We start from the raw sequence: 14,518 nt of genomic DNA, 5'->3' as shown, positions 1-14,518 counted from the left end.
TACTTAACATCGTTGCTTTGCTACAGAAGAGTTTGTTTTTCATTTTGTTGTTAGCCAGCACGAAAAAACAGCGACTGCCAGACTTTATTGAACTGTGGCTAAGATTACGCAAACATATGCCAAATAAATACATATATATATTTTTTGCAGATAAACTCTAAAGGCGGGTTTTCATATTTTGACCACAAAATGTGTCGACATATTTTGACACAATTTTATCTCCTTTACCAATGATACTATCGGCCAAAGACGAACGGATAGTCAATTCAGCGGCGAACGTACACGACTGAAGATCTATTATGATCTCAATCAATCGATAGACCATTTAATTAGGTTCATTTACCTATGTATCTGTTTTCACTTATTTGACGACATATGCCCTGAATTTGACATAGTGAAAACAAGCCGTTAGGCACTCAGCATTGATTTATTAACTCTGAGATTAGCCGTTAAACGCCGGACGCTTTCCATTATATCACGGATTGGCTATCAAACTCGTTATCAGCTCCTATAAATTTCGCTACACTATGCTTTCTCTTACGCAGTTCTAATCCTCCTGCACCGCCGCGTAGAAATGTTTCGCCACATAACGCTCGTCGCGCTACTCACCATCGCCTTCAGCACGGGCTCAGCCAATGCAGGCCTCGAAACGGCAAGCTCTGTACCAATGCCCGATGGTCGCATCGTAGGTGGCACCAATGCAACCATAAGCCAATATCCACATCAGGTCTCGATGCGCTACAATGGACGTCATCGTTGCGGTGGCAGCATCTACTCATCCAAAATAATTGTGAGCGCATCACATTGTGTCACCGGTGTGGACGCTTCGAATCTGGGAATTGTTGCCGGGACCACGCTGCTGAGTGAGGAAGCCGTCGAAGTGCCTGTGCTGCTTTATGTTATGCATGAAAAATACTCCTCGATCAACGATTATGATGTCGCGATTTTGGTGTTGGCCAACCAATTGACATTCAACGCATACATACAACCCATTGCTCTGGCCAAGGAGCGTCCAGAAGCGGGCACTGATGTTATTGTGACCGGTTGGGGTACACTCGAAGAAGGTGGCAACGTAAGCGATCAATTGCAGCAAGTCACTGTTAATGTGATAGACAACGTCACATGCCGCCGGTCCTACCCCTTTCTGGTGACGGGACGTATGCTGTGCGCTGGTGTGGTGGGTGGTGGCAAGGATGCTTGCCAAGGTGATTCGGGTGGTCCGCTGATAGTTAACAATGAATTGTTGGGCATCGTTTCGTGGGGTATTGGATGTGCACGCTCGAGCTATCCGGGTGTATACGCATCAGTGCCGGATTTAGCGGAGTGGATCGAGGAGACAGCGGAAGCCTATAATGATATCAAGGAGTATTCATATTTGTAAAACTAATTTACCTTTAAATAAAATTAATAACAGTTAATTTTTGATTTATGGTTGGTAATTTTTTTTTTTTTTTTTTTTAATTCACTATCTACAGTGTTAAGTACCGATAACGGTTGTGTGGAAGTTTACCGAAATTATTCCAGGAAAAATCACTATTTTTCTTGCATTTAGCCTCGCCTTGCTGCTACTCATTATGCTTATACAAAGAGGTAGAACGTGTTTCTAATAAATATGACTAAGGCACTCCGCACACTAAGCGCCTAATCATAGTTGTGTAATCGCTTCTGCATACTAAAGTATGAAGCTTTTACATATTTACATATTTCAATGAAGCTCCGTAAATTTCGATTCATGATCATGTTTTCGTTTAAGGTCAGTATGCACGGGCACCTCGGTGACTATTCTTCAAAGAACCAATTTGAGGCTCTTATAAAGCGTAGAATCGGTTTTATTCTTACGCGTAATAATTCCGTAACAGATCTACAGAAGGGCCTACCTAAAAAGCCTGCTCTCCTCTCGACAAAAGCTGGGCAACTACAGAAGAAGTGCTCTACGGTTTCTTCCTCCTCTTCATCTCTGCAAAATTCGTGGGAGAAAATTCCTAGTCTTGAAGAGTGTCTGCCAAATAGCCAATGACCGGTTACACAAGCAGTGGCCTTCGCAATATCCTCGCCTGAGAGGCACAGCAACTGTTTCGTTTTTTTCTTATCTATTTGCGGCCAAAGCAGCCTGGTTGTTCTACAATTGCCCTCTTCTAGCCATGACCTGTTGGCGTCTTGGATCATGCTATTTCGAAGTTCTAATTTGCAGGTTGCTATGGGTATCCCAATAGTGCTCCTGTTTTCACATAGGGGTAGATTGGTACCTTTCCTGGCCAGCCCATCGGCCCTGCAGTTTCCTTCAATATCTCTGTGTCCCGGAACCGATATGAGGCTGACCTTGAACATAGCGCTAATATCGTTTAGAGCTGCGAGGCATTCCTGCGCAACCTTCGATCTCAGCATTATCATGTTCATTGATTTAATGGTCGCCTGGGTATCCGAGAATTTATTAATCGTAGTCTTCGTTACCACCTCCTTTATAGCTAAAACTTCTGCCTGATAAATACTGCAGTGGTCCGGAATTCGGACGGATAGTTCCAGTCCTAGTTCCTTAGAGAAAACTCCGTAGCCAACCCTGTTGTCTAGCTTGGAACCATCTGTGTAAAAATTCAATTCCCCCGTATCCATGGTCTTGGTATTTGCCATTCTCTTCTTGACGGGATGCTCGTTTTAAAGAGCCTATCGAAGATTGGTTTGGGAGCGGAGTAGTCAACTTCTTGGTTGTAACTACCCAGAGTGTGAAGTATGGAGGCCTGACCGAACCGACTACTCTACTATGATTAGGCGCGTAATGTGCGGTGTGCATATGTAGGTTTGCACAAACGATAACGGCCGCGGTGAACGTGTAAAGGGAATGTACGAACCCTTAATAGGGAAGATGTCGCTAGCTCTTTGAAGTCCTCGGTAAGGATGAACCTGACATCACTGGAATCCAAGAAATGGTCACAACGTTTGAAAATTAAGCCTCTATGATGAAATATCCGAAGACAAACTGGGGCTGATCGATTTTGCCGGCACATGGTAGTCTACAGCACTAGGTTCCAGTACAAAAGAGTTCATAAGGCTGCATGGCTGCTTTCCGAACGAAATATGAAAGAGCACATCGATCAAACTGTGATGTGCAGATGGCATGCGTCCACGTTTAGGTTTAAAAACCAAGGCGAATTTCAGTAAGAAAAAGCACCACGACACAGTCACCGATGTCCAAAACATACTAAAAGTGTAGAGTGAACACTTTTCCATTCTGTTGAATAGCACTGAAAGAGTTAACTAAAAAATCTTCAAAATGACGACCAAATTGTCAACCTGGCAACACTGAGTGTGGTTATTTTTAACTCTTTCCTGATCAAAAAGATTGGCATTACCTTAGACCAATTGGAATTTTTATCAGCCGGCAAAAAAATATTAGATTTGTAAGAGATCGACCGACAATAAGCGCCAGACTGAACTTCCCGTATATAAAAAGTATCCACCGCATATCTAGAATAAAACCCCTAATGCTTAGCTAATGTTTAGTTATCTAACCGATAACCTAAATTGTTTTAGCTAAAGAGCTCGTTCAACGCAAATTTTAGTAAATTTATTATTGCTTTATTGCTTCTTCTTCTAAAAACAACTTTCGTTCAATACTTAGTACACTTTGCACAACTTTTTTTTTACAATTTCTCGAAACCACTAATTCGCCTCATTTTCGATCCACTCCTTCAAGTGCACCAAATTCGTATAGACTCCAGGGTAGCCTTCGCGTCCACAGCTACTTCCCCATGACACTAAGCCCACAGCAGCGCCGTTATAAACCAGCGCACTACCCGCATCTCCTTGGCAAGCATCGACAGCGACACCCGCCGTGCTCACACCGCCTGCACATAACATCGCCGCACTAATGCGTCCCACACCATACGCCGCCTTGCATGTCGCATCGTCCAACAGTTGCACTGACGCTTGCTGCAATTGGTCCGCCTGTGTACCCTGCTCAGTCGTTAAGCCCCAGCCAGCCACTGTTGACACATTGCCAGCAGCTGGCACAACCGCTGCCAAATCGATCGGCGAAATCAACTTCGCATTATTTGTGGCAAGCGGAAATTCCAAGTGTAGCAACGCCAAATCATTATCGATAAAGAAAATATTAAAATCCGGATGTAAGTGAATCAAGTTGATGAGATAAACATAGCCATCGGTTTGTGAACTATAACTGCTGCCGGCGACAATTTGCAATTGTCGAGGCTCCAAGCCGATAACGCAACGCGCAGTCGTGAGCACAACTTGCGTCGAGTAAATCGTGCCGGAACAACGATGGACGAAGGGTGTTGAAGCGTTGCGCTTGTAGCGCAGTGATACCAAATATGGTGCGTAGGATATGTCCACTGCAGTACCGCCAATAATACGACTTTCCACTCCATCCCCAGCCAAGACGATTGAGGCGCCGGCCAGTGCGATGCAGATACACAGGGAAAAAATGAAAATGTATAGTGGTCTAACTGTGCGTGGTGTCATTTTTAATACTTCTGTAATGCAAGAAATTCGAAATAGTACTAAGTTATCTTACGGTAAATATGAAGTGTCTAAAATCAATGTGCCTGCCTTGTCTATGCGTTTTATTTTGAACTTATCAGAGGTCTTCCGAGCAGCGATTGCGCTTTATCGGGCAGTCATATTGGACGTCCACCTTTACTGTTCTTGTATGTTTATTTGTTACTTACAAACACTCCCAGAATATGTTTCCGTACAGTGTCTTTTTTTAATACATATGTATTTGCAATGCTTTTCGTAATAATATTTTTTCCCCGTTAATTTTTAAAAGAAATATTGTTCATTCTATATCAAATGGAATATAAGTTAATGATTCAAAATTTTTAGAAAATTTAGGGAAATTCGACAAATTTTCACCAAAATTTTTAACTTTCATTTCACTGAAATTGAGTGAACTACAAAACTGCATACTCAAAAAAATTCTAAAAATTTTTGTTTAAAATTTGAAAATTTTGGTGAAAATTTGTCGAACTTTTCAAAATTAAAAAAAAAAAACTTTGAATCATTTTGATGCAGAATGAATTATATTTCTATTAAAAATTAACGAAAAAAATTTATTACGAAAAACATTGCGAATACATATTTAAAAAAAAACACTGTACGGAAACATATTCTGGTATATCTATGCCATAAATTGAACAATAATTGGCATATCAGAAATAATACATTTTTATATACCCAACGAATATATGTATTCGAGATATTATTTTGTGTGGTGCTTTTTAATTTAGATACATACATATATGTAAAGATAAGGGAAATTCGAAGGCTATTTGTATGCTCGAATGAACGTTGTTAGTACCAAATTTGTGTAGAAATTAAAGTCATCCTAAGGGAGTGTAAATAACACCGTTCGACAGTAAATTTTACACACAAAAAAGTAATGAATTCGCGAAACTATATGCCATATATATTACAATTGTGTATTAAGTTTTTTTCTGTTATGTCAGGATTTTTTAGAAGGTCTTTGAAATTTAAAAAATATGGTTAATTCAAAAAATTATTTAAAAAATTCAGTGCAATGTAGAATAACAATGTGGGTGTCAAAAAAAAAGAGAAAATTCTGTTGCTTAAAAAAGGCTAAGATTTTTGGTCAGATAGATTTTGGTAAGATTTGGGCAAATGGGTATGGAAAATATACTTTTAAAATTTTGTCCCTGAATATTTAAACAAATTCCAATATTTTTTTATTATACAACTTTATTAGCTTAAAAAAAACGAATTAAAAGCGCATTTTCAATACCTATTCGTCCAAAAAACTTGAATGTTCTACAGAATTTTGTCTTTTACTTGGTACCCATATTGCTATACTACATTGCACTGATATATTTAAGTAATTTTTGAATTAATCATATCTGGAAAATTTCAAAGTCATTTAAAATAAATCCTGACATTAGAGTGAAAAACTAAAAACACAGTTTTACTATATTTGGCCCATAGTTTCGTGAGTATATTGATTAATTCGTGTGTTTTGATTTTTTTTTTGTTTTTGACGCACGGTATAATAGATCGTAAAAGCATGCTTGCCGATATTAAAAAAAAGATAAGTAGAAATATGCAGATTAATTTGTGAACAAGATCATTAATATCGATAACAACTTCGAAAGGTACATTTAATTGTAATTATAAACTGATAAATATAGCGATAAATCGATAAATATATCAATATATGTATATCGATTAACCGATTTCTATTTCAAATTGTATCGATAATTCGATATATATCTCAAAATATATAGGATAAGCGAATTACTCCAAACATAGTTGCAAACACCTCATCGGAAGAACATGGTTGTCGACATAGATAATGATAAATATTCCGATAAATAATTGATGGAGATGTTGATAAAATTGTGAACAAGGTCATTAATATCGATAACAGCATAGACAAGAACATTAAATCGTAATTGCTAAGTTGATAACTATGCCGAAACGCCGATAAATATATCAAAACATAACGATTAACCCATAAATATGTCGAAATATATCGCTTAATCGATAAATGTCTCAAATATATATCGATTACTCGATAAACGCATCAAAAATGTCTGTATGTATATCGATAACGATATTAATAAATTGATCGGTAATGTTGCATACATAAATATAAACATAATTCTATGTATATTAGGGTGCATCAATATCCATTAAAAATAGTTGTTTTTCCACTGGAATTATAAAACTTATTATATTTTAAGGACTTCACGAAAATATTGCGGAAAAATGTTAAGATTTACATGAGCTGGCCGGAATTGAAAATACCTCCAAAAATCGTGTTTTGTTTATATATAAAATTAATTTTTAAAAATTTTTTCCCAAAAAATCGCCCCAGATGTCAGAAGAGTTTAAGCTTAAAAGGCTTGCATAAGAATCCTTTAAAATTGTATTAGCGGAACCAAAATAATGAGATTTTTAAAGGCATTTTCAAATTGGTTCAGCTTACGTAAATCTTAATATTCCTCCGAAATATTTTGTCGAAAGTAGTACAATATAATACGTTTTATAACTCCGGTGGAAAGACCACAACTTTTTTTCATTTGTGTTCATTGCAACTTTTTTGGAGAGGCACTTTAATGTACATACATACATAAGGTGAAAACTCAGAAATAATGTTTGCAAGCGTTTAGCTCTTTATTAAGCTCATAAAATTAGCTGAAAGAGTTTGGTGTGTAGTTCTACTCTAAGTGCGTACATTAGGGCGCCCCAGAATATATGGGTGCATTTTTTGCGAAATTAGATATACATACGCACTTAACTTTTCCACAAATGCTGATAAGTTGACTTGAGCCTCAGTACTGGTTTTGAAGACCTTCTGGTATTTCTGAGGGATTTGATTTGGCATCTCGATATAATACCTAAGCTTTTATTGTTGAGAACCAAGACTAACTGCACTGTTGTTCGATCCTTTGGCTCTTTATAGAGCAAACTCCAATTGTGCTTGGGCATGCCTGGGCTAAAATTTTGGAGCTTCGCCAATATTTCCGTCGGGTCTGTAAACGGTACTCAAGCTCTCGCCTTATCGCGATATCTCGGGCTTGACCGCATCCTTCTTCAGCTATACGAATCTAATTAATGTCGCTACAGAATACTTTGTACCCCTGTAACCAGTCAACGTCTATACATGATGGAAGTGGATCTAGCTTGTCCCCCCTCTATTGGTGCCTAGAGATATTGCTTTCATCATTGCTTTCGACTATCACACCCATGATCTTCCGATCTATTGCAAAGTATCGAGTCCAAACTCTGTGAGATTTCGTGGTTTTCAGTACACGTCTCTTAGGAATATCCTCTTGACTTTTCCGTAAGCCCTCCCCTGATCCCTCATTTAGGTGTGATGGCCAAACGACAGTCGCTATGTCGGGCTCGATGGGTGACAATGGTGATGCCTTGTAGTGTTCCACGCCCGGATCAATGACGTTGGCTTGTAACCAGCCGGCATACATGATGAGGGTGGATCCTTTGTTTCCGCGACAGTCGAGTTGACATAACCGGAACAAAACCGGATATGCATATACGTACATATCTGACCAAGGACGGTCACACTAGCTGATGCCTCGAAAACTTCTTGGGGAATTTTTATGCTATTGCTGAACTCACCTGTCTTTAGAGCCTCAGCTGACGTTGTTCGCCGAGTGTTGAACTGACTGCTCGATATTAGCATTGCATGACACTCGGGTTGTTGTGAAACCGCACATACTGTGCGCCTGCATTGTGCGCTTCTTTTGCGGGGGAGGGCTGTGAGCTGCTGTAGAAAATGATACTTGTAAATATATATATCGATAACAACATGGCAATTTTTATGGGATACCGGTGTTGATAAACATATCTTATATGCCTTTTCTACAGTTTATATGCCCTATAAAACTTACTCCAAATTCAATAAAAAAGTTTGCACTAATGTGTCAAAGTAAACTAATTGTATGTATGTATTTTATCAATTTATGGTTAGTAAAAAATTTCATAAACTTGTTTATTAAAAAGATTACAGATAGGTGTAGAAGTTTTGCTAATCATTTTACAATTTAATAGCCTGACATTGAACCACTCACGTCTACTGGTTATCAGCGGAATTTGATAAAGTTCGGTCAACTACTTAGAATCAGATATGTATATTGGTATACACCGCGTAGGTAATTGAATTTGCGGTCAAAAATTGAAAAAAAACATCTAAAGGATTAGAAAAAATAAAATAAAAGGTGGCACAAGTTTAATCCCATTCAAACAAGGTCTCCGTCAAGTAAGAAGTGTTTGTGCACTATGAGCTAAGTTGAAAAGATGACCAACTCCCAATAAAATATGAGCACCACCTATACACGATTCAGCAGTTAGGGAAGCTGTGGACTAGGTGTGACGATGGGTAGCAGGGTTTCAAAAACTAAATGTGTGTAGTTTATGACAGCAGGCCTATAAAGTTTTTTTTTTATCTCTCAAAACGGAAGACACTGGCAATCTATATTGTTTGTCGCCAAAGGAGTGCACGAAAAATTTTTCCAGTTTGGCAAGAAAGCTGCTAGTGTTTTTTGATAACACTGGGTAAATCTCTGCGAGCTCAAGCACCTTACCTACATATTTCGAAGTTGGTTGGTTGGTTACTAGGCGCACAGCCTGAGCACATGCCTGGGTTCCAGTTAATGCAGATAGCACCATTTTTATATGCTTTCTCTGGGATCCTCCTTGATTCGTGATTTTATCTGCTTTCGTGATTCGTCGGTTTCATCAAACTATTTGTATATTTCGCTGTATCTATTTCTATTAGTATCTAAGGGTGCATTTGGAGATCACCTTAAGATTTTGGATGGAAAAACTCTCGAGTGTGTCATGCCTTATTCGTGCCAATGCAGGGCACTTACAAAGCTAGTGTAGGATCGTTTCCTTACTCTCCTCATGATTACAGCTACTGCACCGGGGGTTGTACGTAATGCCCATTTAAACTTCTTCATGTTCGCCAATGAGCGCAAATGTTCCGTTATCGTGGCTGTTTACTTGACTATATCTTTTCTCGACCTCTTTAGAAGTTCTTCTGTCTTTAGTTTGTCATATTGCGGCCATATGTTCCTCGCAATTTTTCGGGTTTGAAAGTTGTTCCAACGTGTATTAGCCATATGTCCCTGCTTAGGATACATCAAGAGATGTTAAGGGTTTAGACAACTCATCAGCCCTCTCATTTCCGTGAGAAATTGTATGCTTTTCGTACTTCTACGCAGTTCAACCATTATTCTTTACAGGGCCTTGCGATTCCCAGAACTCCCGCTTGGACGATGCTAACAAAGATTTCGGTAAGCGGAACGAGACATTCAACGTCTCAGAGAACACCCCCGCGCCCACACCGCAGTCTATTTTGGACCCGTCACTGTAGATTTCAGTTGGATTCTCCTCGACTATCCTGCCCCTACTCCAATTCTATCTAAAAAGAAACTGCATCTGAAAGTTTTTCCTGAAGTCTGTCATAGGAGGTTTATAATCTGATTGTTTTCCTGATTCGATAAGCTTGTTAAGAATACCACTATGGATGTGCCGCAGCGCCCTCCAGCAGTAATAGCCGAATCCTAATTTTCTGATGTTCATGTGTAATTTAATCTCAAAGTACTCAAAAGCTTTCAAGATCCCCATTCAAGGTTGAAAAGTTAACTAAAAGTTATTAATTTGGTTATGTAAGGCTGGCAATAAAGCAGATAAATTAAGATTTTGCGTATCATTTTTTCTGCGTTTTGTAAATAACTATTGTGGTCGTTTTTGGAGGCTACTCCACGTATTTGACCTGGGTGACTTCTGGTTTACTTCCAACTTAATAGCCCTTTAAGGGCCGTTTTGTCGAATAGATTTTAAAATTTAACTGCACTTTAAACGCAAATTTCGTTTTGATAAAATGTGTTTGAAGATAAGATAAATTTTATAAGGTACTGGAAAAAAAGGCACTAAGTATTTAGAAATGACCTCTTGCAGAGCAGTACACAATTAAGAATGAACGATATCTGAAGAAAGATGAAGTATATTTCCTTGATAACGGAACCACTAAAAAATATCAGTGAAAAGTACGCAGTACTTTCTCCAAAAGAAACCTGGAACGTTAAATATGGCAAGATTATGTACAATTTCTACACTGAGCCAAAAGTACAATGGTTTTTCCAACCAAGTTATTGTATGATTCTTTCATGGTAAATACACCGAGTGTAAGAAATGGGATCCAAGTTCAACATTTGAAAACAGTTTTGTATATCTGGCTCTTGCAAAACGTGCAGAGATGCTTGCTATTATTTGTTAGCATCCAGAAGGTTCGGGTTCAAATGCCGTCAGGGGCGACATGCAATTTTTTGTTTATTGGTTTTCTTAATTACGAAAAAGCATCTGCGAAGTGCAGAACATGACAAAACGGCGAAGAAAATTTATCCAAGTTCAACATTTGAGGACATAAATATTTACAGAACGGCTGTAGGTGAGTGTCCAGAGAGATGCTTGCTATTATTTGCTAACTTCCTGAAGTTCTGGGATCAAATCCCGTTAGAGGCAAGGTCTTGAAATTATAATAAAAACGTTTGTTTTGTATCTTCGAATTTTGAAAAAGCATCTATGAAGTGCTGAACATAAGCGTATTCCAACGAAAAAATCGGCAATCAAAAATTTGTTTAATCCAAACGGCAGTGTGGTAAATATTACCAAATCATTGTTGAAAATATAATATCCATGGCATTGTTAATATTAACCAAAAATCACTTTGATTCCTTTTCAAGTTTGAATTTGGTAATATTCACCAATTTTTTGTTGATTTTTTTTTTCAGTGCATGCTTTTGGTAGATAAAGGGTGGTATGCAGCTCTCAAGAAATCGTTCAAGAAAAATTTGCCATTATTTCGTGTGTGTGTCCAAGGAATTTTGACATTTTTGATACTGCACAGCCTGTTGCCTCACTCTTTCCTCAAGAAATAATGGAACGGGCATATATTTCTGTTGCAAACCTGGGTTGCCTTGTGCTCTTTTTTCACAAAAAACTAAAAAAAACCGTAGTAAAAAGTGTAGCAAATTTCTTAAGAACTGCGTACTGTCTGAAGGAAATTTGACTCAAGAAAATTTCTTAGCCATTTCTTGTACTTCATTTTGTATGGAATTTTAACTTTTCTTGAGAACTGCATACAGGCCTTAAACCACTAAAGTATTGAAAAAAATTATAGGTATACACACAGTGAGTATTTGCTTAGTTGATCAAAGCCTACCTTAGATAGGTAAAGTTTATTAAGAGTAGTCTATTAAAGCGCAGTTAGTCAACGACGTAGCGTAAACGTAGGTTGACGTACGTAGCAGCATATCAAATTTACTGTTGATAGATAGCAAGAGAAGCAACGGCAACGTCACCGCCATGCGGTGGTGAGTTTTCGTTAACATGCGAATCCCATAAGGTAGATCGTGTCTGCGTCAACCTACATCTACGTTACGTCGTTGACTGTTTGAGCTTTTATACTCTTCGCTAGTAGCTTGTCAACGGCGCAGCTTTCTGAAATATATTCGTAACTACGAAGTTCGCTGCAAGTGAATAAATCAATACGAAAAGGCCGAACTTGGTAGAAGATATTTTCTTCAAGGGAAATAACAAAGACAAAACTTTATATTTTAATATTCAATATGTACTTTTTTACTTGCAAACATACATACATACATATGTATGTATAAAAATATTTACAATTTCAAACGCATGATTTCACATCAAATGTGTTCTCCTTATGTCCATTCAATTTTCCCTCAAAAACGTAGCATCGATCGCGGCGATCTTTTCACGCAACCATGGCAACAAATGTGTTACGTTCGAGTACACCCCTGGATATCTATAATCTGCACAACCATAACCCCATGAAACCACCCCGGCCAATTTGCCATTGACTAACAGTGGACCACCGGAATCACCCTGACAGGCATCCTTGCCGCCAACACCACGTACGCCAGCGCACAGCATAGAATCCGTAATTAGACCGGCAGAGCCATAATCCTGATCACACAGTTCATTGCTGACAATCGGCACTTTAACCTCCTGCAATAGATTTGGACTGGACCCACCCTGTACGAGTGTACCCCAGCCGGTAACAGTTGCCGTAGCACCATTCAATGAAGGTACGTCTGCCAACTCCACTGGTTTGATGGTGAAATTATTGATCGGCAGTGGCGTAGCTAGTACTAGCAGAGCGATGTCATTGTCGATGGTGCTTGGGTTGTAGTTCTCATTCATGATGATCTCTTTGACGACGGAAATGATGCCGTCGGCGCCACGTCGATGATTTGTGCCGGCAACAACTTGATATTCACTAGCCACCCTAGCTATGACGCAATGTGCTGCTGTGACAATTGTGTACGCCGATACAATTGAACCACCACAGTTATGCGAGTATGAGTTCGTTGGATATAGAAGGCTCTTCACGCGCAAAGTAACTTGATGTGGATGTACCGAAATGTCTATGGTGTTGCCGCCGACAATACGTCCTTCTGCAGTGGTATCTGCCGAGGTATCTGCTTCGCTATGTGGCGCGCACAAAGTTGTGCCTGCCAGGGCCAATGCCAAGATCGTACCGAAAATGGTAATGAATTTCATCGCGTGGCGGTAGAGATGATGAGCACACAAGGTGGACTTAATTCGATGTGGACTAGTCGGTCAGATTGTTGACCATAGACTAACTTGCATACGTATGGTTAAACTCTAGTGAACTACTAGGCGAGAGATTGCAAATACACTGATAAGGTCAGGACTTCTTTAAATAAAATAGTTTTGTACTGATCGCCTTATAGCCATTATCGCACCGTTAAGGTACAAGTCTAGATATACAATTTTTTATTATCGTTGGATTTTACGTTAATTATGAAATACCAATACCCGTATATGGTTTATGATTCAACCGCTGATAAAACAGTATCTGACCACCACATTGGCTAGTAGTTGTATAATATAGTAGCTAATGCTACTAATTCATAAATATATTTACTATATATATTATAGGGGTATTCATCTAAACGCGTAAATGCCTTGTAACCCCGTAAACTTACTTAATTTTATATGGAAAACCGGTTTATTTACGAGGTTGACGCGGTTACGAGGCATCTAAATGTTAAAATGAATACCCATTCCATGTTATCGCAATAGGTATTCACATTACGTATATATGGAAACGAACGATTCAGTATTCGGAAAAGTATGTATGCACACTAGGGTGGTCCAAAAATGCATGTGAAAAAGTAAAGTCGGAATTTTTATGCTCTCACCCCCTAGGATTGTTCTATACCGAAAAAAATTATACCTTTATTTTTTTTTTTTAATCAAAAAATATTTAGAGGTCGCTCAAAGCGCTTCAAGTTTTGCATGTATTTTTATATGGGAAAAAAAAAACTTTTCGAAGAAAGAGCATAGAAATCTTAAAAATCAATATTTTTCTGTATCTCTGCAGGAGATTCCCGGTAATAAATTCTAATTTTTTTTTTAAACATCTTTTTATCGCAACTATAATTTATAGGTCCGCTAAAAACCCACTAAAACCCCGAAAAATGCGATGAGGAGACTTGAAGTATTGCAAAATCTTTTCGGTTGAATAATTGCTATCCTGAAGTAAGTGTCGAGCGAAAGTTTCAAATTGCTGTAGCTTCGCCGAAACTCGAGATGTGCTGCCATTTATAATGAAATATCGTAAAAATGGGCAATTTGCCACGCTCTCCACCCTCATGGGAGGAAACATTAAATTTCATCCGAGTTCGATGAAATTTAGTTTGTGCTCTCTCTTTTATTATAAAGACGTAAATATAAAACATGGGGAAGAATGGATCATGTGATGGAATTTTGATTAATTATATTTTTTTGGCTTTCCACACTCAGAAATACAAAGGTTATACATAATTTAAAATTACATAGGTGTAAGTATTCTTAATTTTCCCAATTTTTGGGGTGATTTTTCCATTGCTCGAAAAATTCTTTTCACGTAATTACGCAAAAAAACGGAAAATCGAAATATTAGGAAAATCGAAAACTACATACTTATGTA

The 14,518-nt window shown here is 38.3% G+C and overlaps 3 protein-coding genes across 3 annotated transcripts; 1 reads left to right on the top strand and 2 right to left on the bottom strand.

Moving 5' to 3' along the window:
• Window positions 1-574: 574 nt before the first annotated feature.
• On the top strand, window positions 575-1,381 carry LOC118745275 (trypsin delta-like). The gene has a single exon (XM_036478800.1). The coding sequence runs from the start codon at window positions 575-577 to the stop codon at window positions 1,379-1,381; it is 807 nt and encodes a 268-aa protein (XP_036334693.1).
• A 2,248-nt stretch (window positions 1,382-3,629) lies between these two features.
• Window positions 3,630-6,409, bottom strand: LOC118744625 (trypsin eta-like). Its single transcript, XM_036477759.1, has 2 exons — window positions 6,380-6,409; window positions 3,630-4,419 (listed from the first exon to the last, which is right to left on the bottom strand). The coding sequence occupies exons 1-2, from the start codon at window positions 6,407-6,409 to the stop codon at window positions 3,658-3,660; spliced, it is 792 nt and encodes a 263-aa protein (XP_036333652.1). The 3' UTR covers window positions 3,630-3,657.
• Window positions 6,410-12,231: 5,822 nt separating this feature from the next.
• Window positions 12,232-13,083, bottom strand: LOC118745274 (trypsin zeta-like). The gene has a single exon (XM_036478799.1). It carries the CDS (start codon window positions 13,081-13,083, stop codon window positions 12,232-12,234), a length of 852 nt encoding a protein of 283 aa, XP_036334692.1.
• Between the last annotated feature and the right edge of the window lie 1,435 nt (window positions 13,084-14,518).

This window comes from Rhagoletis pomonella, unplaced genomic scaffold (assembly GCF_013731165.1).
Source record: "Rhagoletis pomonella isolate Grant_MI unplaced genomic scaffold, Rhpom_1.0 Rhpom_scaffold_00008, whole genome shotgun sequence".
In the NCBI taxonomy this organism is placed as follows: domain Eukaryota; kingdom Metazoa; phylum Arthropoda; class Insecta; order Diptera; family Tephritidae; genus Rhagoletis; species Rhagoletis pomonella.
This window is presented reverse-complemented; position numbering and strand designations above follow the sequence as displayed.

Coding starts and splice junctions, on each gene's coding strand:
- LOC118745275 (XM_036478800.1), top strand. CDS start 575: ATGTTTCGCCACATAACGCTCGTCGCGCTACTCACCATCGCCTTCAGC.
- LOC118744625 (XM_036477759.1), bottom strand. CDS start 6,409: ATGTTCTTGTCTATGCTGTTATCGATATTA. Junction 4,420..6,379: donor CTATGCTGTTATCGATATTA/ATGACCTTGTTC, acceptor CTGTGTATCTGC/ATCGCACTGGCCGGCGCCTC.
- LOC118745274 (XM_036478799.1), bottom strand. CDS start 13,083: ATGAAATTCATTACCATTTTCGGTACGATCTTGGCATTGGCCCTGGCA.